The sequence below is a fragment of the Lucilia sericata genome, unplaced genomic scaffold (assembly GCF_015586225.1).
Source record: "Lucilia sericata isolate MDLA Ls3-8-SP2 unplaced genomic scaffold, ASM1558622v1 Contig000906F_arrow, whole genome shotgun sequence".
In the NCBI taxonomy this organism is placed as follows: domain Eukaryota; kingdom Metazoa; phylum Arthropoda; class Insecta; order Diptera; family Calliphoridae; genus Lucilia; species Lucilia sericata.
This window is the reverse complement of record NW_023994893.1, coordinates 82,705-106,422: the sequence shown is the minus strand read 5'-3', so window position 1 is coordinate 106,422 and position 23,718 is coordinate 82,705. Positions and strand designations below refer to the sequence as shown.

At 30.0% G+C, this 23,718-nt stretch overlaps 1 protein-coding gene across 1 annotated transcript; it reads left to right on the top strand.

Moving 5' to 3' along the window:
* The first annotated feature begins 7,213 nt into the window (after positions 1-7,213).
* On the top strand, positions 7,214-22,387 carry LOC119608976 (guanine nucleotide-binding protein G(f) subunit alpha). The gene is made up of 5 exons (XM_037963629.1): positions 7,214-7,745; positions 14,727-14,927; positions 17,088-17,256; positions 21,354-21,451; positions 21,523-22,387. The coding sequence occupies exons 1-5, from the start codon at positions 7,735-7,737 to the stop codon at positions 22,214-22,216; spliced, it is 1,173 nt and encodes a 390-aa protein (XP_037819557.1). The 5' UTR covers positions 7,214-7,734; the 3' UTR covers positions 22,217-22,387.
* The last annotated feature ends 1,331 nt before the right edge of the window (positions 22,388-23,718 follow it).

Below are 23,718 nucleotides of genomic sequence, written 5' to 3'. Positions count from 1 at the left end.
CTAATAGAATTTAATAGTAGATATTCTATGAGGCCTTCTAATGGGCCTTTTATTAGCTTTCATATAGAACCGCATAACGATATGCATTGGCTTCCAATTACATACTGATTTTGTATATGCATAATAAGACCTTAATTTCTCAAGTACTGTTTTTAGTACTGTTTGAAAGAAAACATTAATAAACTATAAATTTCAGTCTTTTGTTAATATATGCAAGTTTAATAGCAAGTAAATGAATTTGCTAAGTACGGTTAAACACTCTTCATCCCAAAAGACATGATTTATATTTAGCAGTTTCACTTTACACTACTATTTCCTAATTGGTTAGAATAGCCCAAAAAAAGAAGAATATCATCAAGTCCTCGCTGTGCTAAACCTGCATATAAGCGATATACATATCCATTTATTGTGGTGTATCATATACCGGCATAACCAACTAAACTTTACTTATATTTTTTACAGGCTATTTTTATTTCTTACTGACACTGAATCAATTCGTTAATCCATCATTTAAATCTTCCAAATCAATCAAAACTAATAATTATGTACCGCAATTCAGTATTTTTTTAACTACAACATTTTGTCGTTATGTGGTATGTATTCTGAACTTTTTTTCACCGATTTTTTTCGTTAAACATAATCGAAAAAGTAAAAAATAAATTAAAAGTTCACGTTAATAATTTTATATTTTAAAAATATTTCAATACATAACTTTTGACATTCTTATATTTTTCCGATATTTGTCTTTAAAATATTCTACGGTTGTTAAAAAGTTAGGGAAATTCGTTAATGTAACTGATATTTGTCATTACTTTTAGATATCAATACTTAAAATTAAAAAAAAAAAATTACTGAATTCCGGTACTGATGTCCTACCAATAATTTTCCAGTTCAAACACCAATATCAGCACATTGTTTGGCATTTCTTTAGGTGTCCCCAAGCATTATTTACGCATGTTTTTATATTCCCAATTCGTTGTTTCCTCGGGAATGTCCTTCAATTTAACTATTTTGAAAAGTTTAAATAACGAAAAACTTCCAATCGAAAACTCTGAATATAAAACTGAAGTCCTACTTCTTATAAAAATATTCCTTTCGATTTGTTAACAATCGTAACGATATTGTAACAAAATAGATCATTATCTCATTCACAATTTAGCACTTTACACAAAAATATAAAACAATATAATCCTATTTTCGCATTGCCTAAGCCTTATTAAAAACAGCAACAAAAACAAATATCATGCAAAATACAAAAATCAAACAGCAACAGAGAAGTTAAACGTTTCTGCACTCTCCTCTCTTTTTTCAAAAAGCCGTGTTGTTTACTTTTTTGTTTTGTTTCTTGCTTTGTTTGTTTTTAATTTCAAGAATACGTACGTGTGACTATTGTTTCTATGTATTAGTAATAACTTTAAACTCTTATAGCTCCTAAAATTCTGAACCGATCTCATTAATATATATATTGTGCACATCTGCGAACAAATACCTTTAAAATGATATAATTTTTGCCAAGATCAGATGTATACTGTAAGAGTAAAAGGGGTCACAAAAAATCGTCTTGCCTATTAATTATATAGATATATCCAATTGCATGAATTACTCATTAATAAAACTTGGTTGAAGAATAAAAAGTTGTAAATAAGAATAATTTTTGAGCACTTTTAGCAAATTCATGCTTAAAGTTAGTTATTACAATAGTTAGGTATTATTCAGTTTGCCTTAAAATTATAAAAACATGAGACCAATAACAAAATAAAAATATTTTTTTGTTTTTAACTTTTATTTCTAATGACGTTAATAATATTGTTAACTAGTTGATATTAAATAATTTAAAACAATTAAAATTTTTTTTTGTTCAAAAATGCAATATATTACTTGTGTACTTGTATAAGTGCTTAAAAAATCATTTCTATATTAAATCCTAGCAATTGTTAAAATTCCAAAGAAAAAGAAACAATAAAAATACTCGTGCAACGATATAATTATTTTATATTTTGTATATTTTGTAGAGAGAGAATTATAAGTTTAGTATAACAGTTTAAAAAGTGTTTTCGTGAGTATAACAGTATTATTTGAAATGCATATGTTTTGGTTACGAGTGTTATTATTGGTAAAATAAGAATCGGTTGTCTTGTACATTTTTAACGTTTCATTTTTTAAGTCTAATTTAAACTTTCCAATAATTTCACTTGATCCCCTAAGCGAAGGTGGGGCTTTGATATTTCTATAGTTTGTGAATGTGTTTGGAGGTAATGACTTTTAATTATTCATTATTAATGGTTTATTAAGTCGCAGGGCTTAGTATATACTCTTTTTTCAATTGCGGCGTATCGTATGGTGAAACCACTATATCTATTTATATATTTACATTTATAAAGATGTGAATCAGGAGGTCATTAATTACTTTGAATATTAGACAATGAGTTTCTTGATTATTAACCAAGATGTTATTCCCCGAATAAAGTAATATTAATAAATATAAAATACATTTAATAAGATATTTATTCAAGTAACTACAAGTTGAAACATACTTCACGTAAAACAAAAGATATATTATTATCTGATTTCATTCAAGAAGTCAAAACCGACTTTATGGTAGCTTATACCGATATAAAGTAATTCTACCTTTCATCAGTTAATAATTCTTGAAACTTTTTAAAATTTATGCCACATTCGTTAACGATTCCCAATTTTATTCTATCAAACTCTTTCACTTTTTAATACCACACTTCGTAGACTTTCCCCTAAAAATTTGGAGCACCGAAAAAAAATTCAGTATTAGTGCAGATAAGTTCATAAATGTTTTGAATTTTATATCTGCTATTTATTTACAGTTTGATATATAAACAGATAATAGTGTTTGCTAATTAAAGCTGTCACGTTTTGAAAACGAAAATGTGTGTGCAATAAATGTCTCTTTAAAGTTGAAAAATGCGGATTTTGGCATTAAACACTTCCGAGGCCCGCGTGAAAAAAAGCAAACAAGTATGTACTTAAGCATTAAATGGCAAAACTAATTCAATAAATTAATGTTCAAAATAGTAAAAAAACGACGATTATATGCTGGTTAAAGAACCCAGTTAAAACCAGATTGAATTTTTCAGTAGATTTATAAATAATATTGAAATTTCTAAGATATTTGTAAACTATCCATTTCATGACCTGAACTAGAACTGAACTAATTGGGTTTTCAGTAAATAGAAATTTTAGTAATACTATACCTAGCGCCTTTAGTTTAGAAAGAAAATGGACATTTATATTTTCACTCAAATACTCGATTTTTGTCGCCAGAAAATGGACTTTATGTTTTCAGTCAAAAATTCGGTTCTAGGTGGGAAATTTAAGTGATCACAGATTTCCTTTCTTTTTGCCCTAGCGCCTTTAGTTTAGCCAGAAAATGGACTTTTATGTTTACACTCAAAAATTCGGTTTTTGGTGGGAAATTAAAGTGATCACAGATTTCCTTTCTTTTTGCCGTATCTCCTTTAGTTTAGCCAGAAAATGGACTTTTATATTTTCACTTAAAAATTCGCCTTTAGTTTAGCCAGAAAATGGACTTTTCTGTTTTTATTCAAAAATTCGGTTTTTGGTGGGAAATAATAATGATCACAGATTTTCTTTATTTTTGCCCTAGCGCCTTTAGTTTAGCCAGAAAATGGACTTTTATGTTTTCCTCAAAACATCGATTTTTGTTGGGAAATTAAAGTGATCACAAATTTCCTTTGTTTTTGCCCTAGCGCCTTTAGTTTAGCCAGAAAATGGACTTTTATGTTTTCACTCAAAAATTCGGTTGTTGGTGGGAGTGATCACAGATTTCCTTTCTTTTTGCCCTAGCGCCTTTAGATTAGCTAGAAAATGGACTTTTATGTTTTCACTCAAAAATTCGGTTTTTGGTGGGAAGTTAAAGTCATCACAGATTTTCTTTATTTTTGCCCTAGCGCCTCTAGTTTAGCCAGAAAATGGACTTTTATATGGGAAATTAAAGTGATCACAGATTTTCTTTCTTTTTGCCCTAGCGCCTTTAGTTTAGCCAGAAAATGGACTTTTATGTTTTCACTCAAAACTTCGGTTTTTGCTGGGAAATTTAAGTGATCACAGATTTTCTTTGTTTTTGCCCTAGCGCCTTTAGTTTAGCCAGAAAATGGACTTTTATGTGTTCACTCAAAAATTCGGTTTTTTGTGGGAAATTAAAGTGATCACAGATTTCCTTTCTTTTTGCCCTAGCGCCTTTAGTTTAGCCAGAAAATGGACTTTTATGTTTTCACTCAAAAATTCGGTTTTTGGTGGGAAATAATAGTGATTACAGATTTTCTTTGTTTTTGCCCTAGCGCCTTTAGTTTAGCCAGAAAATGGACTTTTATGTTTTCACTCAAAAATTCGGATTTTAGTGGAAAATAATAGTGATCACAGATTTCCTTTGTTTTTGCCCTAGCGCCTTTAGTTTAGCCAGAAAATGGACTTTTATGTTTTTACTTAAAAATTCGGATTTTAGTGGGAAATAATAGTGATCACAGATTTTCTTTCTTTTTGCCCTAGCGCCTTTAGTTTAGCCAGAAAATGGACTTTTATGTTTTCATTCAAAAATTCGGTTTTTGTTGGGAAATTTAAGTGATCACAGATTTTCTTTGTTTTTGCCCTAGCGCCTTTAGTTTAGCCAGAAAATGGACTTTTATCTTTTCACTCAAAAATTCGGGTTTTGGTGGGAAATAATAGTGATCACAGATTTCCTTTGTTTTTGCTCTAGCGCCTTTAGTTTATCCAGAAAATGGACTTTTATTTTTTCACTCAAAAATTCGGTTTTTGTTGGGAAATTAAAGTGATCACAGATTTTCTTTGTTTTTGCCCTAGCGCCTTTAGTTTTATGTTTTCACTCAAAAATTCGGTTTTTGGTGGGAAATAATAGTGATCACAGATTTCCTTTGTTTTTGCCCTAGCGCCTTTAGTTTAGCCAGAAAATGGACTTTTATGTTTTCACTCAAAAATTCGGTTTTTGATGGGAATTAATAGTGATCACAGATTTCCTTTCTTTTTGCCCTAGCGCCTTTAGTTTAGCCAGAAAATGGACTTTTATGTTTTCACTCAAAAATTCGGTTTTTGATGGGAAATAATAGTGATCACAGATTTCCTTTCTTTTTGCCCTAGCGCCTTTAGTTTAGCCAGAAAATGGACTTTTATGTTTTGACTTAAAAATTCGGATTTTGTTGGGAAATAAAGTGATCACAGATTTTCTTTGTTTTTTCCCTAGCGCCCTTAGTTTAGCCAGAAAATGGACTTTTATGTTTTCATTCAAAAATTCGGTTTTTAGTGGGAAATAATAATGATCACAGTTTTTGCCCTGGCGTCTTTAGTTTAGCCAGAAAATGACCTTTATGTTTTCCCTCAAAAATTCGGTTTTTGGTGGGAAATTTAAGTGATCACAGATTTCCTTTCTTTTTGCCCTAGCGCCTTTAGTTTAGCCAGAAAATGGACTTTTATGTTTTGACTCAAAAATTCGGTTTTTAGTGGGAAATAATAGTGATCACAGATTTTCTTTCTTTTAGCCCTAGCGCCTTTAGTTTAGCCAGAAAATGGACTTTTATGTTTTCACTCAAATAATCGATTTTTGGGCGGGAAATAACAGTGATCACAGATTTCCTTTCTTTTTGCCCTAGCGCCTTTAGTTTAGCCAGAAAATGAACTTTTATGTTTTCACTCAAACAATCGACATTTGGTGGGAAATAATAGTGATCACAGATTTTCTTTCTTTTTGCTCTAGCGCCTTTAGTTTAGCCAGAAAATGGACTTTTATGTTTTCACTCAAAAATTCGGTTTTTGTTGGGAAATTTAAGTGATCACAGATTTCCTTTGTTTTTGCCCTAGCGCCTTTAGTTTAGCCAGAAAATGGACTTTTAAGTTTTTACTCAAAAATTCAAATTTTAGTGAGAAATAGTGATCACAGATTTCCTTTTATGTTTTCACTCAAAAATTCGGTTTTTGTTGGAAAATTAAAGTGATCACAGATTTTCTCTGTTTTTGCCCTAGCGCCTTTAGTTTAGCCAGAAAATGAACTTTTATGTTTTCACTCAAATAATCGATTTTTGGGCGGGAAATAATAGTGATCACAGATTTCCTTTCTTTTTGCCCTAGCGCCTTTAGTTTAGCCAGAAAATTACTTTTATGTTTTCACTCAAAAATTCCGTTTTTAGTGGGAAATTAAAGTGATCACAGATTTTCTTTGTTTTTGCCCTAGCGCCTTTAGTTTAGCCAGAAAATGAACTTTTATGTTTTCACTCAAATAATCGATTTTTGGGCGGGAAATAACAGTGATCACAGATTTCCTTTCTTTTTGCCCTAGCGCCTTTAGTTTAGCCAGAAAATGAACTTTTATGTTTTCACTCAAACAATCGACATTTGGTGGGAAATAATAGTGATCACAGATTTTCTTTCTTTTTGCTCTAGCGCCTTTAGTTTAGCCAGAAAATGGACTTTTATGTTTTCACTCAAAAATTCGGTTTTTGTTGGGAAATTTAAGTGATCACAGATTTCCTTTGTTTTTGCCCTAGCGCCTTTAGTTTAGCCAGAAAATGGACTTTTATGTTTTCACTCATAAAATCGATCTTTGTTGGGAAATTTAAGTGATCACATATTTCCTTTGTTTTTGCCCTAGCGCCTTTAGTTTAGCCAGAAAATGGACTTTTATGTTTTCACTCATAAAATCGATCTTTGAAATTTAAGTGATCACAGATTTATTTTCTTTTAGCCCTAGCGCCTTTAGTTTAGCCAGAAAATGGACTTTTATGTGGTGGGTATAAAAATCGCTTAAAGGACTTCTTTTTCACTTTAGGTGTTTCGCCTTGAGGCGGCAAAAATGGAGTCGAAATGTATTTGGTAAAGTCTCATATCTCCCAACCCTGCTAATTTTGATAAAACGATAAAGCCAACAAAAAAAATATAGTGAAACAAATTAACACCAACAAATTAATGTACGATTTTTTTTACACAGTTCTCTTTCTCTCTTCTCAATAGTGCGAAAAACCGAGTAACTAATTGTTATATTTTTTTTCTTCTAAATTATGACTGCCCGCCCGACTGTTCCGAGTTCTTTAATCTTATCTGATATTGTTGTTAAAATGAAATTGTTTTTGTTTTTTTGCTATGACTCTGCTGTTATAATAATAATAATTGATCGGGTCTACTGTAAATGTATTTTATATGTTTCATTACCCACATCAACTACATTCATTTTATAAGTTAACGTTGAACCGATAAAACGTTTCAGTTACGGATCATATTATTAACTAACAAGACGTTCGTTCGAATAGAAAAGAAAAATAGAACGGAATCTAAAAGAAGTGAAATATCAAGAAAAAAAAGAACAAAACTTGAGAAAAATATAAATAAAAGAATTTCTGGAGAAATTAAAAGAAATAAATTATAATTTATAAATTAATTTATAAACAATAAATAAAAACATAAACAAAAAAACTGTTATAAAAAGTGTGTTGTGTAAAGGATTAGACTAGAAAACCACTTCCGTTTTAATATAAACAATTGAAGTGTTTTTAAAAAAGTGTGATTTTTTATAAAATAAAAAATACGAAAAATCCTCTAATATTTCAAAGACAATTCAGCAATTTAAAAAAAGAAAGAGGCGATATAAAGAACTGTTAAAAACATTCTTAATTTAAACAGAAAATAACATTTTAACTTTGTGATCTTTGGCAATAAACGGGCTTAAAAATACTTTCCAAAATGAAGTTAAAGTGAGTAAAAATTAGATTTATGAATATAGATATTTAGTTTAAAAATTAATGGCATTAGATTGTAATATAGGGAAAGGGGTCTTGAAATCAAAACAGTTATTGGAATCGGAATGATTTAAAGATATAAAGGAATCAGACAATTGCTTAACAATAAAAGCCTATATCGCAAAAAACTTTTCAAAATGTCTGTATATATATAACAAACTTTTGCACTAGACCCTTAAATATTTGGATTACCTATTACTAAACCGCTTTACTTATCTGTAAGTTTTGTGATTAGTTGTTTGATATATGGCTCATATTTAAAACAAGAATATGAATTGAAACAAAGAACTAAAATCGTAATACAATTACTATGTAATCCAAATATATAATATATACAAATGTATATAGATTTGTCTGTGTTACCAAGTCCACCATAAGTGTTACCAAGTTGTAAACATTGTTGTAGGTTTCAGCTGACACAAGTTGTTCGTAAATTAATTTATGACTTACATGATTATTTTAGCATATATTTGCTAAAATTTTATTTAAGGTGGTTACTGAGAACGTGTTCTAGTTCTATTTATTATGTTTTGGTCTTTTATCTGGTTTTTTGGCATACTGTTAATGTAATAAAATACATTTTCTAGTTATTTGTAACAACTACTTATTTATAGAGTTATTGAAAAGCTCTATTATTGTTTAATAATAGTAAACATTAAAAGGAAATTATAAAAAATAACTATACAAGATTGTAACAAACATTTACAAAGATAATTTTAAACTGTCATAATCGGTGCTACCCCCACCCAAATAGTTATTTGTTTGTAAATTATAAATAAGACTTTGATAATATTTAAAAATTTATGATCTACAGACTTTCAAATATACTCCAGACAGAAGAAAACTTGGGGTATACTTTAAGGAAAAGGGTTTGAAGACTTTAATAGCCCATATTCTAAAAGTTCTCAAGACAATTGGATCTTGTCAACTCAGCGACTCATGCTTTTTTCCCCAGCACAACTTTCAACAAAAACTAGGACACCCATTGATAATTTGTATACGTTTTATAATTAAATATATTTTCCGTTGATCCACTAAGACTTTAAAAGTTTTAAAGAGAGAATTCTTTGTAATATACATACATTTGTATATATTCTTGTTCTCGAAAATATAACTTCAATTGATTTCTGTTAAATGTCCATCACTACCACGTCCCATGAAGTCTAAATGTAAAATCATCAGTTAAGGTTTCTTCTTCTGATAGTATAGTTGATCTACCTTCGTTTCCTATGTCCTACATGTAATGGTATGGGTTCTTCTTTGGTAAGGTTCTTCAGTCGGCCTCGGCTTCTTGAAACTTAAGGATTTCACTCTAGTTCCATCCTTATGGTACTATCAGGCTTCTTTTTCTGATAGCATGGTTGATCCACCACCATTTCCTATGTTTTATATGTAATAGTATGGGTTCCTCTATGCTAAGGTTTCAGAGATCCGTGTTGCTGATAATGTTAGTTCAGAGGAGCCTACATATGATTCTGAGGTACTTGTTGATGAATTGTTAAGACCTCCCGAACTGAGAAATGTCAATCAATAAGTTCCAATTTTCTCTCTTATCATGTTTTGAAAGCAAGTAAGGCGACTTGTAAGTCATCAATCAGAGTTATCTGAGATCAGAGATACATACATATGTACATATATACCACCAATAGAAAATAATCCAGATGTATTACATCCAATCTAGATGGCAAAACTAATATGTTGTTTATGCTCCATCTAGATGGCAAAACTACTATGGAGTTTATGCTCTATGATCTTCTAAGGTCTCAAAAAAGTACTTCCGAATAGAAATTATTTTGCGAATAAAAGAAATATTAGTCTCTAAGACATCACTGGTCCAGAGTTTATTGAGAACAAGAGTACTTTAAATATAAATAGTTATTTCTGAGAGGATATTTGCTCATTGCTTAATAATCTTGATTTGAGTGTGAGCTGCTCCTGGTTGGGTTGTCTCAGACCTATTTATTTGTAATCAATGTCTGATTTGCTGTAGAATACGATTCTCATTAAGAGATCTATAAACTAGCTAAGCTTAAAACATCTAAACGGAAATACATTTTACGTTGGCTATTACCTGTCACTAAGTCGATTCTAAGATTAAAGTAAAAACTGCATAATGATGATCATATATCAAGAAATCACTGCAATTACAACTTGAGATAAGAATGTCATTTAACTGTAATCAAAAACTCAAGTTGAAGTTTAATTGTCAATAACGAAATGTCAATCAACTAACGGCCATCGTAAAAATGACATTTAAAATTTCAGATAAAAAAACCATATATCAATAAAATATATTCAAATTCACCCCAGAACATACATACATAATAAATATTATGTTCAGGTGATTTTGTATAAAGAGAAATGGCCTAAATATATAAGTCCAAATAGTGTTATCACTTTGTTATATTCAAAAAAAAAAAAAAACTGACATGATAAGAAATTATAAAATGTCACTTAAGACTTTCTATATTTGACATATTTACAATTAAAGATTCAAAATAAATACTAAGGTTCGCCAATAATGACTAACTCTCTATAGAAATGTGATAAAAGTCTAAGACCTTAGCTAAAGATAACAAAAGATCTATTATAAATTCATCATAATATGACTCATATATGGGCTTGCATTTGCCTATTAACTGCAAAGTGTAGGTCAGGTAAAAGGTTCTGAAATTTTTGCAAAAATGTTAAAATTTTGATAAGAATTTTTTTTTTTTTTGCAAATTTTTTTATTGGCAGGCTCGAGTCCCATGACTTGTATGATTATTTGTATTATTATTTTGTTTTTATAATTTTTGAATATAAAAACTTATTAATGTTTTTTGTTGATTAGTTTATCAAGTCTTAACTCGCCAAATAACAACAACAATTACAAGGAAATTATTTTACCGATGCCACTGCTCTGATAAGAAATCTAAATGTTTATATATAAAATGGCTGAGGCGCCTATTTCAATGTATATATTGTATATAATAAGCAAGTTGATTTATAATTCCAAAAGAAATGAAAGTAATTAAAGAAATTCTTTAAAATAAAAATAAGAAATTTACTTATTATTACAAAAATAAGAAAGAAATTCATTCATTAAATTTAGAGTAAAATTCATTGAAAATTTTTAATACCTAGAGAAAGCTTATCTGAAATTCTTTTTATTTATGTTGTTATTTAGATATTGAACATTCCTAGATAATTTTTTCAATTGACCAATCAACCTATTAAAACGCACCACATGTCGCTTAACAAGAGGCCTAAGGTCTGACTGATGGACTTTATATTTTTAAAGATAAAATTCTTTCTTTTCTTTAAAAAAAATAAGATTTTCAAAATTTCTTATGTTTTTTTCTAATTTTCTTTGTTATATTAGTTAAAAAAAAATTTCCATTCTAGTCAGTTTTTTTTTAAACCGGAAATTTATAACACTTTATAAAATTATCTATTCAGATTTTGCCTGTTAAGAAATCAGTGCCAAAAACAAAATTATTGCACGCAAATCGTATCATTTTAAATTGGTTTGAAAACGTGAATAAAATATATTTATTTTCATAAAACAAAAAAAAACAATGTGTAGATAATAAAAATCACACTTGACCACCAATCATCAATAAAAAAAAACAAGATAGCAATTTTTGCTTCAAAATGACTTTAAACTAATGCATAATATACACAAAATAAATGTATTATCTTTAAACATTGCGAGGGCTTAGGCTGTACTTATAAATTACAGCAATGTTAACAAATTTAGTTGTAAATTAAAAAATATTTAAATATAAGGAAATTTTCCTTAATACTTAATAATTATGCTAATAAGCTGTTATCGTCTAGTTTAAATCAATGTATTATCTTAAATTTTATAATGTCAACAAATTTTGTATATATTTTAAAACTATTTTTTAGAGGCTAATATGCCGTTCATGCTTTATTTTTAAATTTATTATACAAATATTTTTTTTAAAATAAAATCATAAACATATTTTTGGAAGTAAATAAATACTTAACATTTTTTTTAGAATTTGTTCATGATTTTTGAAAAATATTATTGATTAGCAGTGATTTACAGTACAATAACTCTTGACCAATACATTATAAAAACAATAATATGTCTACAAATAATACTCCAAGAGGGAAGACAAATTCAAGGAACTAGACCAATGACCGACTCTTTGGGGTGTCTAATATTAGTTTTAAAACCATTAGGCATTCTGCGACGGAACTTTTTACTAAAAAGTTCATGAACTAGAACTGAAATACAACTAGATCTAGAGCTGAACTAGAACTGAACTAGAACGGAACTAGAACTGAACTAGAACTGAACTAGAACTGAACTAGAACTGAACTAGAACTGAACTAGAACTGAACTAGAACTGAACTAGAACTGAACTAGAACTGAACTAGAACTGAACTAGAACTGAACTAGAACTGAACTAGAACTGAACTAGAACTGAACTAGAACTGAACTAGAACTGAACTAGAACTGAACTAGAACTGAACTAGAACTGAACTAGAACTGAACTAGAACTGAACTAGAACTGAACTAGAACTGAACTAGAACTGAACTAGAACTGAACTGAACTAGAACAGAACTGAACTAGAACAGAACTGAACTAGAACAGAACTGAACTGAACCAGAACAGAACTGAACTAGAACAGAATTGAACTAGAACTGAACTAGAACTGAACTAGAACTGAACTAGAACTGAACTAGAACTGAACTAGAACTGAACTAGAACTGAACTAGAACTGAACTAGAACTGAACTAGAACTGAACTAGAACTGAACTAGAACTGAACTAGAACTGAACTAGAACTGAACTAGAACTGAACTAGAACTGAACTAGAACTGAACTAGAACTGAACTAGAACTGAACTAGAACTGAACTAGAACTGAACTAGAACTGAACTAGAACTGAACTAGAACTGAACTAGAACTGAACTAGAACTGAACTAGAACTGAACTAGAACTGAACTAGAACTGAACTAGAACTGAACTAGAACTGAACTAGAACTGAACTAGAACTGAACTAGAACTGAACTACAACTGAACTAGAACTGAATTAGAACTGAACTAGAACTGAACTAGAACTGAACTAGAACTGAACTAGAACTGAACTAGAACTGAACTAGGACTGAACTAGAACTGAACTGGAACTAAACTAGAACTGATCTAGGACGGAACTAGAACTACAACTGAACTAAGACTTTCAATCAAAGTCAAAGAATATCATATATTTAACACCATTATGAGAACCTCCTCATAGCGATCGCCATGAAATGATCAAAGAGCGCTTTTCAGAGAAATATCCACTTTTATCGCCTCAAAACTGTTAAGAAAATGTGGCAATAAAAACCCCACTTTACAACTGTTTCAATGTTAAACGATTACTGAAAGATCAATAAACAAACTTGTATACTTAGACTTTCCTATGATTACTAGGTCGTTGACTAATGGTGCCTTAATTCTTAAAATTACCTTCATTCCTCTCTTTTCATAGTACTCAAGGTGTATTTAACACAAATTTAAAAAAGAAAATAAATATTATTTTCCTTTTAAATTTTGCAAAATGGCTTAAAACAATTATTTTGATGGAACAACAACACATTTTTGTTTATACACACAACAACTCTTATTTATTATTTTAACGTTTTTCAGTAAAAACAAAATAAAACAATTAATTTAATTACTACCCTTTGAAATATTTACAAATTTTTATTGCATATGTTTTTTCCCAAAAAAATGCTTTTCGATACTAACACCTACACAACAAAAAAAATAAACAATTAAAATTTAAAACAACCATTAAAAATAAAGATCAATTAACAATTTGTACATTTTGAAAACAATAACAAAACAGAATTTCAAAACAAATAGGAAGAATCAAACAAAATGGAGTAAGTAAAACGTCATGTTTACAATTTTAAACTTTTGTGTTTGCAAGGTTGTTAAATTTGCTACTTTTTTCTAAGCTTAGTTGCTTAAAGAAGTAGTAGTTTAATTAGAAATTTGCTAACATCACAAAATTTTAAAAATAAACTATTATTTATTTTGAAACTATTTCCCAGACATTGTTGCAACCGAAATACAAATGTCTGTAGATAAATTATAAAAAATATATAATTTTTGGCAAAAAAAAGTACCTTTTAAAAGATCTTGTTTTTAGGCATTTCAAATTTTTTTTTCGAACAACAGAAAATAATTAGAAAATAAGACTAGTATATGAATGAAAATGATAAGATATCGAGATATATTTCTTTGAATTGTAAAAAAAGTGTTTATTGTATTGTACCGACGACAATTGTCATTAAATAGCAATAATTAACGGTATTACTAAAAGCTATTAATTGGCAATTTAATATCTTTTATATAGATAGATAAATAAAACTTCGTAGTATTTAAGAATTTCATAATATTCGAAAGTATTTCGAAGTTATTTTTAGCTAAAATATTTTGTTATTTTTCCAGTAATTCTGGTTATAAAAAAAGTTAACTTGAAAATTAACAATAATAAATATTTGTTTAAATATTTTAGATTCTTGTGTAGATAAATACAAAGAAATACAATTTCTTGGTTGTTAGCAGAATGTGTGAAATTGGGCGATTTTGTTGTTATAAACAAATACTTGAGGATTTCATAATAGGCACGAGTTAAGGCTTAAATAGCTTAATAATATAAATAAATAACCTAAGTACACTTAGGCTAATTTGAAGAGGAACTCCGATAATTTGCCATTTTTCTAGATGTCGATGTTGGATCCAACAAATCAAAATTTTTATTACTTTTTGCATTGGATCTTCTAAATAGTCCTAGAAATAGTCTCAAATTTGTCAATTTCACCTAAATTTTCTACCGATCTTTAACGCTCGATCCTGCTTTCCATTAGGAAACCTTAGTCTTTATATAATTCGTTATTTTAAATCTTATTTTCTCTTTATTCTTTTCAGAATGTTACGGTGTCTGAGGCACTCGAAAACTCATCCAGATGATTTGAAAGCCTCTTCCAAAGAAGTGGAACGTAAATGCAGTGATATGCAGAAAAATTTTCGTGAAGCGGTAAAAATTTTACTATTGGGCACAGCAGAATCTGGCAAAACTACTATTATTAAACAAATGCGCATTTTACACATCAATGGCTTTTCCGATGAGTAAGTATTAAAGCATTAAAGATGCGTTAATGAAAAATTATCCGCAAGAGCTGTTAGAAACGTAAATTAGTTGTTTTGAAGGCGTATTCAAGTAGTGTTTTCCCACTCGAATACTTTCACTCTCTAAAATCTAGTTACTTTAAAGTTTCGATCTCTATATCTTAAGAATCCAGCACGGGACTAGTTTTGTCTTGTTTCTTTTCTAGGTAGTTTAAAGTTTCGATCTCTATATCTTAAGAATCCATCACCGGACTAGTTTGGTTCGAAGTACAGTTATCCTCCTATAATCTCTAAGTAAGCGGTTATTTCTTGATGTCTAAAATTCCGGCATGTTCAATTAGTATTTTCTCCTAGAATCACTTAACTTTGTAGTATTCCATCTTAGGTTCTTTCTCAGTTACCTTTCTTAAGGGAAATGTTTTAAAGTTTCGATCTCTATCTCCTAAGAAACCATCCCAGCACTAGTTCTGTATTAGTTCCTCCGCACCAAGGGAATATTTAAAGTTCCTAGAAAACTATCAAGTGTTTCCTTCCTTGATATCTAAAGATTTCAATCCTGTTTTAAAATCTCTCTGTTTTAACAGTCCATCACTAGATTAGTTCTGTATTGATTCCTTTCCAACTAGGGATCATTTAAAACGAAATAAGTAATCAGATATCATAAATTAGCGGTTATATCATGATATCTACAGATTTCAATTCTATAGCTTGGAAACCAATGGCCGAACTAGTTCTGTGTCAAATTCTTCTAATTAGATCTACGTCTATATAGAGTCCATCCCCGGATGAGTTTTGTATTAGTTTCCTTACCATCAAGGAAACATATAGTATCTGATGTCCGAAATAATTAGTTTTGTGTCAGTTGCCTTTAATGCTTCAAAGTTCCCACTTCGTTCTCTATTCAGATTCCATAACATCAAGAAAACATTAAAAATGGCTTTTAAATTTGCAATTGTTTTCCAAAGTTTCGATCTCTATTCTTTCAGGAACCTATTCATGTACAAGTTATGCATCAGTTGCCCTTCCTTCTGATGACGACTTAGATCTCAATCCAAGTTATGGTTTGTTTGTTGATATCTAATCCGATATCTATACGAATCAACAGAATAGGAACCTATTCATGGACAAGTTATGTATCAGTTCCCCTTCCTTCTGAAGATAACTTAGATCTTCTTTCTAGTTAGGGTTTGTTTGTTGATATCTAAAGTTTAGATCTCTATATCCTAGGAACCAATCAACAGAATAGTTCTATGTTTTGTTCCATGGAACCGAACTAGTTCTGTGTGTGCTTTAAAGTTTCGATCTCTATCTTGAGTTGATATCTAAAGTTCCGATCTCTAACCCCTAGGAACCAATCAATAGAATAGGAACCTATTTATGGACAAGTTATGTATCAGTTGTCCTTACTTCTGATGATAACTTAGATCTTCTATTCAGTTAGGGTTTGTTTGTTGATATCTAGAGTTCCGATATCCATCCCCTAGAAACCAATCAACAGAAAAATTCTATGACAGTTCGCCTCCCTCAATATTTTGCTTTGTTTCTTGGAATCTTAAGATTCCATCCTTGTTCCGTAGAACCAAACTAGTTCTGTTTCGGTTTATTTCCATGCTCTAAAGTTGAGTTGAGCTAGTTTCCTATTAAGGTCCTTTTTTAATAGATTTTCAGTTCCTTAGAAACTCATATATCCATAATTCCCTTTCTTTTGGAATAATATCGATTTTGTTTTAAGTTTTCTGTTATTTGTTGATCTCTATCTCCCAAAAAACCCATCAACAGGCTAGTTCTGTGTCGGTTCCTTTATCAGTTCCAAGATTTTCTTATATTTACGGTTGTTTCTTGAAATCTAAAGATGTCAACACTGTTCCGTGGAAACTAATAATCGAATAATCTCTCGATTTGTAATTTCGATCTTAATCCTGCAAGAAAGTGGTTCTTTATTAGTTTCTTTCCATCAAGGAAGTTTTTAAATTTAAGATGATAGTCTATCACCTAGGAACCAATCAACAGATTAGTTCACTCTCTCAAAGTAATATTTAGATCTTGATCATGTTTAAAGTTGTCCGAAAGCTTTTATTAATCCAATATTTTCCAACTTGAAAACAATTTTGTTGTAAGTTCTGGCTAAAACTCTCTATCTTTTCTATTCCCTTCTTCCAGTGAACGTCGTGATAAGATACCCGAAATCTATCAAAATATCCATGAATCTATATACCAACTAGTCCAATATATGTCAATATTGGGTCTAGAATATCAAAGTTGTGCTAGTAAACACAGTGCAGCCTATATCTTAACAATGGGCGAAACGGCGCCTGAATATATGAATGAGGTAAGTTTTGCATGATCACTTTTTAAACACATTATTATTACCTATTATAAGGGAAACTGTATTTAATCTTTAAACAACTATAAATTTTGTAGTCATTGTATTCTTTTTTTGCTAAATTTATATTTGAAGTGTGTAAATATATATCTGCGTATTTTCAATTGGTTCATGTGTTAAACAAATGTTAATTGTAGTAAATTCAAGGGGTTTCACTTTACAACTTATAGTATTTTTTAATACTATTATTTAGTTTATTTTTCGCTTAACAGTTTTTTGTTTTGTTTTTGGTTTGTTTGCAAATAGTATTAAATATAATAAATAATAGCAAGGTTGCAATATTTGATTATAACATGTGGCTATTGCACTGCAATAAGAGGTTGTTGTCTAGACTAAAACCAAACGGATATGCAGCCATTGTAATATAAATTAAAATGGTGGCTTTATTTGAAAATGCTTAATTTTAAGCGCCATTTAGTGCTTTTATTTTAACAACTGGTTTTTTTGTTAAATTTTCATTTAAAAAATAATATTAATAAAACAATAAATAAACTTATATTAATAGAAATAAAACAAATATTAATATTAGACATAAGTTTTAATATTAAATATTTAAACAAATTAACAAAACTTTCCACAATTTTTTTGAAATTATCTAAAGGATTTAATAAACAGTTTCTAGTCTGAAAAAATCAAGATTTTTTTAATATAATTTTCATTAAAACATTTAGTTAAAGATATTATAACTTTATTTTTCTTATCCACAAGTGTTTCTTCTTTCGTTAATATTATTATTTGTTATTTGTTGTTTATTAAAAAAACAAAAATATCAATAAACCAAGAAGTTTAAATAATAAACAACAGAAAAACTTGTGTTTAAATAAAACGAAAATAAAAAGTAAATATTAAATTTAAAGTATTAAAAGCTGTGCAAAAAAAAAGTTGACACTTGCCTGCCTCATTTGCGTCATTTAGAATAATCAATTTTTGAAAATCTTAATTTTTAAACACTTAAAATATTTTTTATTAAGATCTTTAGACAAATATCATAAAGGCACTTAGGAAATTGTTAAATTAAAATACCAATAACTACATCCAAACTCACATTCCGGCCCCCCGATGAAACCCTTGTAATATAGATACACATTTAAATGATTAACATCTAGAATTATCATTTCAACACTTGACTGAAATTTAGCAAAGATTTTCCACACCGCAAAATATTATTATTTATAATTAGATAAAGAAAAATTAAATGTGTCTAGATAAGTGTTATTAGTCATTTAGATTTAAATGATAAACTTACAACATGTTAACATCATCCGATAATTCTTTCGTCCATCGGCTGATGAAACTGTTTGATGTGTTTAAATCAGTGTAGTTGTATTTAGGTTTAATTCAATTCCGTAACCTTTATAGGTTTCGAGTGTTTCTTTTTTTTCACTAAAGGTTTAATGAACTTATATACATTATCATTTATATTTTTAATCATTAGTTATTTAGTGATAAGTTAATCGTTAGACATCTTTTTGGGTACACCAGTTTGAAGTATAATTGATGTTTTTCCAATTATAATGCTGCATTTGTTTATGCAATACTTAATCAAAGGATTTAGAATAGTAACCGATTTGCGACATATAATATAAGCAATTTTTAGTAATCCTTCAACTGTGATCCCCTTTTCTACCATTCTAGTGATCTATAAACTTATAAGCTTAATAAGTGTCGATCATTTTCTCACTCTCGACTTAGGTATTTTGGCACTTGCTATTCGCCTCCAGTTACTGCAAGATCGGTTTAATTTCTGTCATCCTAAAAGCATGGAGAGCAAATAAGAATTGATCACGAAATGATCTGATGATCTAAATAGCAATTTTATCCTTTTCTAACCGTGTGTGTGATCTCATCAATATGGATTTCGAGAAAACATCACGTGACATAACTGATCATTGACTGAATGTTACGAGTAATCTCTCTATATATCTGAATTTCGCATATGGGTTTACATCTACGTTAAGGAACTGATCGTGTTGACAAAGATTTGCTTAGTGGATGACAAAGATTGGGCCTTATCCATTGTTAATGATTTGCATGTCTGAATTCCGTATAGAAACTTACAACCGTATGAAAGAACTGATATCAATATGGAGTAAACATAATCTGAGTAAGACTCGATCGTTAGATTGAGATCTCTCTATACTTCGCATATGGGTTTACATCTACATAAGAGATCCGATCGTGTTGTTAATCGCCTTAATAGTGTGCAGTGTGTCTGAACTCTATATATGCGGTTTACATCCACATAAAAGAACCGATCGTACTGACAATAGATTCCTCCTTTTATGCCTATATTTCCTTCTTCCATCCGCAAAGGGAACTTTTATTTTCATACTCTGCTATCTATTTGTTTTCCAAATATGTATTTAATGGCAGATGATATCGGTGAAGCTTAGTTTAATGATCATTTGATCAGCTTTTCTTACATTTTCGTTCCTGCTAGATATTCAGACTCTTCTCGAGAGCTTTTCGGACTTATACTTATGGAAGTTTCCTTCTTTTCAGGGGAATATTTATATTTTATGTTTTGTGTTAGTTCTCTTTCTTTCAGAGAATGTTTGATCTTTTTGACTACTTTCCAAATCACCAATTCATCTGACGATCATCTGAGCACAATCTGATAGTTCTATTACGCGCAAATCGTGGTATTTTGAGACCTTTATTATTCCTTTTTCCCAAGAAAGAAGTTTGAAGCAAACAAATGAGCCGATCTTGATACTCTTTGCGTTGTAGAACTAAGTTTATTGCTGTTGCCTCCGGTAGGTTAGTGGTTAGTGTTCTAGTCTGGTAGACCGGAGGTGGTGGGTTCGATTCCCACTTGAGGCACTGGTGTATTTCTTCGGATTTGATGTATATACATCCTCCTTTCAAACTAACTAACTAAGTCTATTGCTTATGTAGACTCTCCACTTGTGATCAAATGGCTAAACAGGGACCTTCGATTTCATTCAAATCTACTTATGACAGTTTCCTTCTTCAGATTTTATGTTGAATTGTTCTATGTTTGTTCTCTTTCTTCTAGAGAATGTTTGAAATAAAACACGATCACTAACTGATCTGACTGTTAAAACATGAAATAGCCGATTGCCTTGCCAATGTCGGGTGGTTTTATTTCGCATAAATAGTAGAACTCCACCTTCTTCTCTTACTTAACTGCTTTTGCTAAATTTTCGATCTTGCAAGATCTTCAGACTCTATGAGTAGTTTACATAGAAACGAAACTCCCAAAATGGCCAAGGAAGAAATCTGAAGTAGGCAAATGATCCGATCTCGCTGACACTTTTTGCTATTGAAGTACCAAGTTTATTGCTTATGAAGACTCACGACTTTTATGATGCAATGATCATGTTTCAAAATCTCTTACAAATCCCAAATAAGAGCCGGTCTAAATGACACATCCATTTAAATAGATACAATAGCTCCCTTAAATAATACTTGGTTATCCGATCTTATGCAATTTTATAGTGATCCTCATGAATCACGATAAGTTTTCAACCAGTATGGTCTCTTCCCACATTGTTCTAATGATAAAATGTTAATTAAACAGGGAATTTCCCATTATAATCCAATTGATTTCACTCAATAAAATATTATAACCTTACACATAACATTCATAATTTATAGAATGTAAAGTCCAAATCAATATTGGACTTTACATACCCAATTGGTATTACAGCCTATAATTTATAATAAATCTTTTTTTCGCACACAACACAACCGCGTAAACTAGAAAACCCCCTCCCCTAGAAAACTAAAACGAATTACAAGTAAACATTTAATAATTTTAGAACCACATTTGACTCATTTTGATATATAACTTAAAAGAAATCGTCAACGATATTGACGTTATGATATACGACAAGTGATAAGATTATAATGCGGTACTGAAAACGTACGACATAGCAGAATTTTTTTTTGTATATATATTTTTGGGGAAAATACGTTATTTATATTTCAGAGTAGTTGTTGTCGTTGTTGTTTAAGATTATGATTTGTTTTAATGTTATTCATTAATTAAAACCATTAATTTGTTTGTATATTTGTAGGAATATTGTGATCATGTTATGACATTATGGAATGATGTTGGCATACGTACATGTTTTGAACGCTCGAATGAATTTCCTTTATCCGATAGTACCAAATAGTAAGTATTTTCTTCTTTAGCAATAAAAAAAAACAAAAATTAATTTTTATATTTACTATTTCAACTTTTAGTTTTTTGGATAACTTTGATCGCATCTCAGACTTTCATTATATCCCTTCGACGGAGGATATTTTACACAGTCGTAAAATCACTACGGGCATCCATAATATATCATTTCGCGTAGAGATTCCCAAACACATGGGTGGCGGTGAGCAAATCTTTCATATGTACGATGTTGGCGGTCAACGTGATCAACGCAATAAATGGATACAAGTATTTGAGGGTATTCAAGCTGTTCTCTTTCTAATCTCCTGCAGTGATTTTGATCAAACACTGAGAGAAGATCCCACACAAAATCGTTTGCAAGAGGCTTTAAATCTCTTTAGAGGTGTTTGGCAAAATCGTTTTTTGGCCTCGGCCGGTCTTATAGTGTTTCTGAATAAACAAGATATCATGGAACGTAAAATAAGAGCCGGTAAACATATTGTCGATTATTTCCCTGAATTTGAACAATTTCGCAACAGTCCTCAGGCTGAGAGTTATTTTGATGAATGTGATTGGACGAAAAAGTTTATAAAACAAAAACTTGTCGATATAACCCAAGAACCGGTGAAGCGTCCCTCCCGCAATCACATGCATAACTCGAAACGTGAGTGTTATTATCATTTTACCGTGGCCACCGATACCAGTTGTATACGTAAGGTATTCAATGATGTCCACCAAATGATATTACACGAAAATATGGCCTCCATGGATCTTTATTGATCAATGAAAAAGAATATTAATATGTATTATAGACCTGAAAATGATTTTTACTAATTTTAATTTGTAAATTTAATACAAAATATTATGGACTGTGATTTTTTTACCATTAAGTTATAGTTTTAAGTCGAAAAAAAGAACTTAATGTAAGAAAACATTTTAAAAAATAAGTAACCATTTCATTAGTGCTTAATATTTACTTGGGTAACAGGTGGAGATCTCGAAATAAGCTTTATATCTTAAAAATTCATTCTAAAGTTTAGACTTTTAGCGAAGTTTTTGCCTGTTATCTACTAAAATAATTTATATCATTAAATGTTTAATAACTATTGTAAATAGTTAAGAATATGTAGTAGTTATACCTAATATAGGTATATTTTGTATATAAATTTTGAATATATTTTATAAACAACAAAAACACATTTGTAATAAATAATAAAAAATGCACCTGAAAATTTTAAAAAAACTTTTAACACAAATTTAGATTTGTTTTTCTTAAAGGAGTAGTTCCTCATAAGAAAGGAAAGCTTAAACATATGTATATCGATATTTCTATAAACGTCACACTAATTTACGAAATAGCCCCTTCAATGTGAACCGTACTCTACAACATTTAAAGTTGTAGTTTTATCTAACTTGATTTTTGTCTATTTTTATCTTAATTTTTGAATAAGTGGTTTGGTCTATAAATGTTGGATGTCTTATGGCCAGATCCTCCTGAAATTTGCTACATGGATCTTGGTTACTTATGTCGAGTTTCACTGAAATTGGTTACTTAAAGACGGGAGATCTTGAAAGAAAAAGAAACACTATTAAAGGAAATAATTTTTGCAACGGATCGTTACTTGCAATGGAAAATGGATCCATTACGTTAACCCGAGGTAGAGATCGTATGTAAAGCCAGGACAACCAGCTGGCGCTACAACAAAGTCAAATATCCTTGGCGCTAAGGTAATACCTTGTATTTGGCGAATCCGAAAGGGTTCATTCTATTATAAGTTGCTGAAATCTGGCCCGGGAACCTATACCGATTGTAGCTTTGAAGCGAATTTTGGCCAAATAAGGCCCAGAAATGCCGCCACTATTTAGACACTAAGTATATATTTGTTTCGATCAATGCAAAACTCTCTATAAAACACTTTACCTCCCGAAAAGAGATACAAATTTCCCGAAAATCTCGTACTTAGTCATAAATACTAGGAAACAAAAGAGAACAGAGCTAAAGTCAGAACCCTCTACTATAAGTAAGCAACAGATCAATTTCTCTGGCCGCATATGATTTTGGGCCAGAAAAATTGATCTCTAATTTATCTAAGTATCTCAACCATATACAAAATACGTATTAAAAGTCGTAAACATGAGAAACTTTTTATAGCTGGAGTCCCCATACTTTGTACTGAGAACTTTGACATTGATATAAACTTATTGTGGAAAAAATAGGTGGGTTAATGGGCGTGGCATCTTACATATTAATCTAATAACAAAATCCGCATATCTAGAAAATT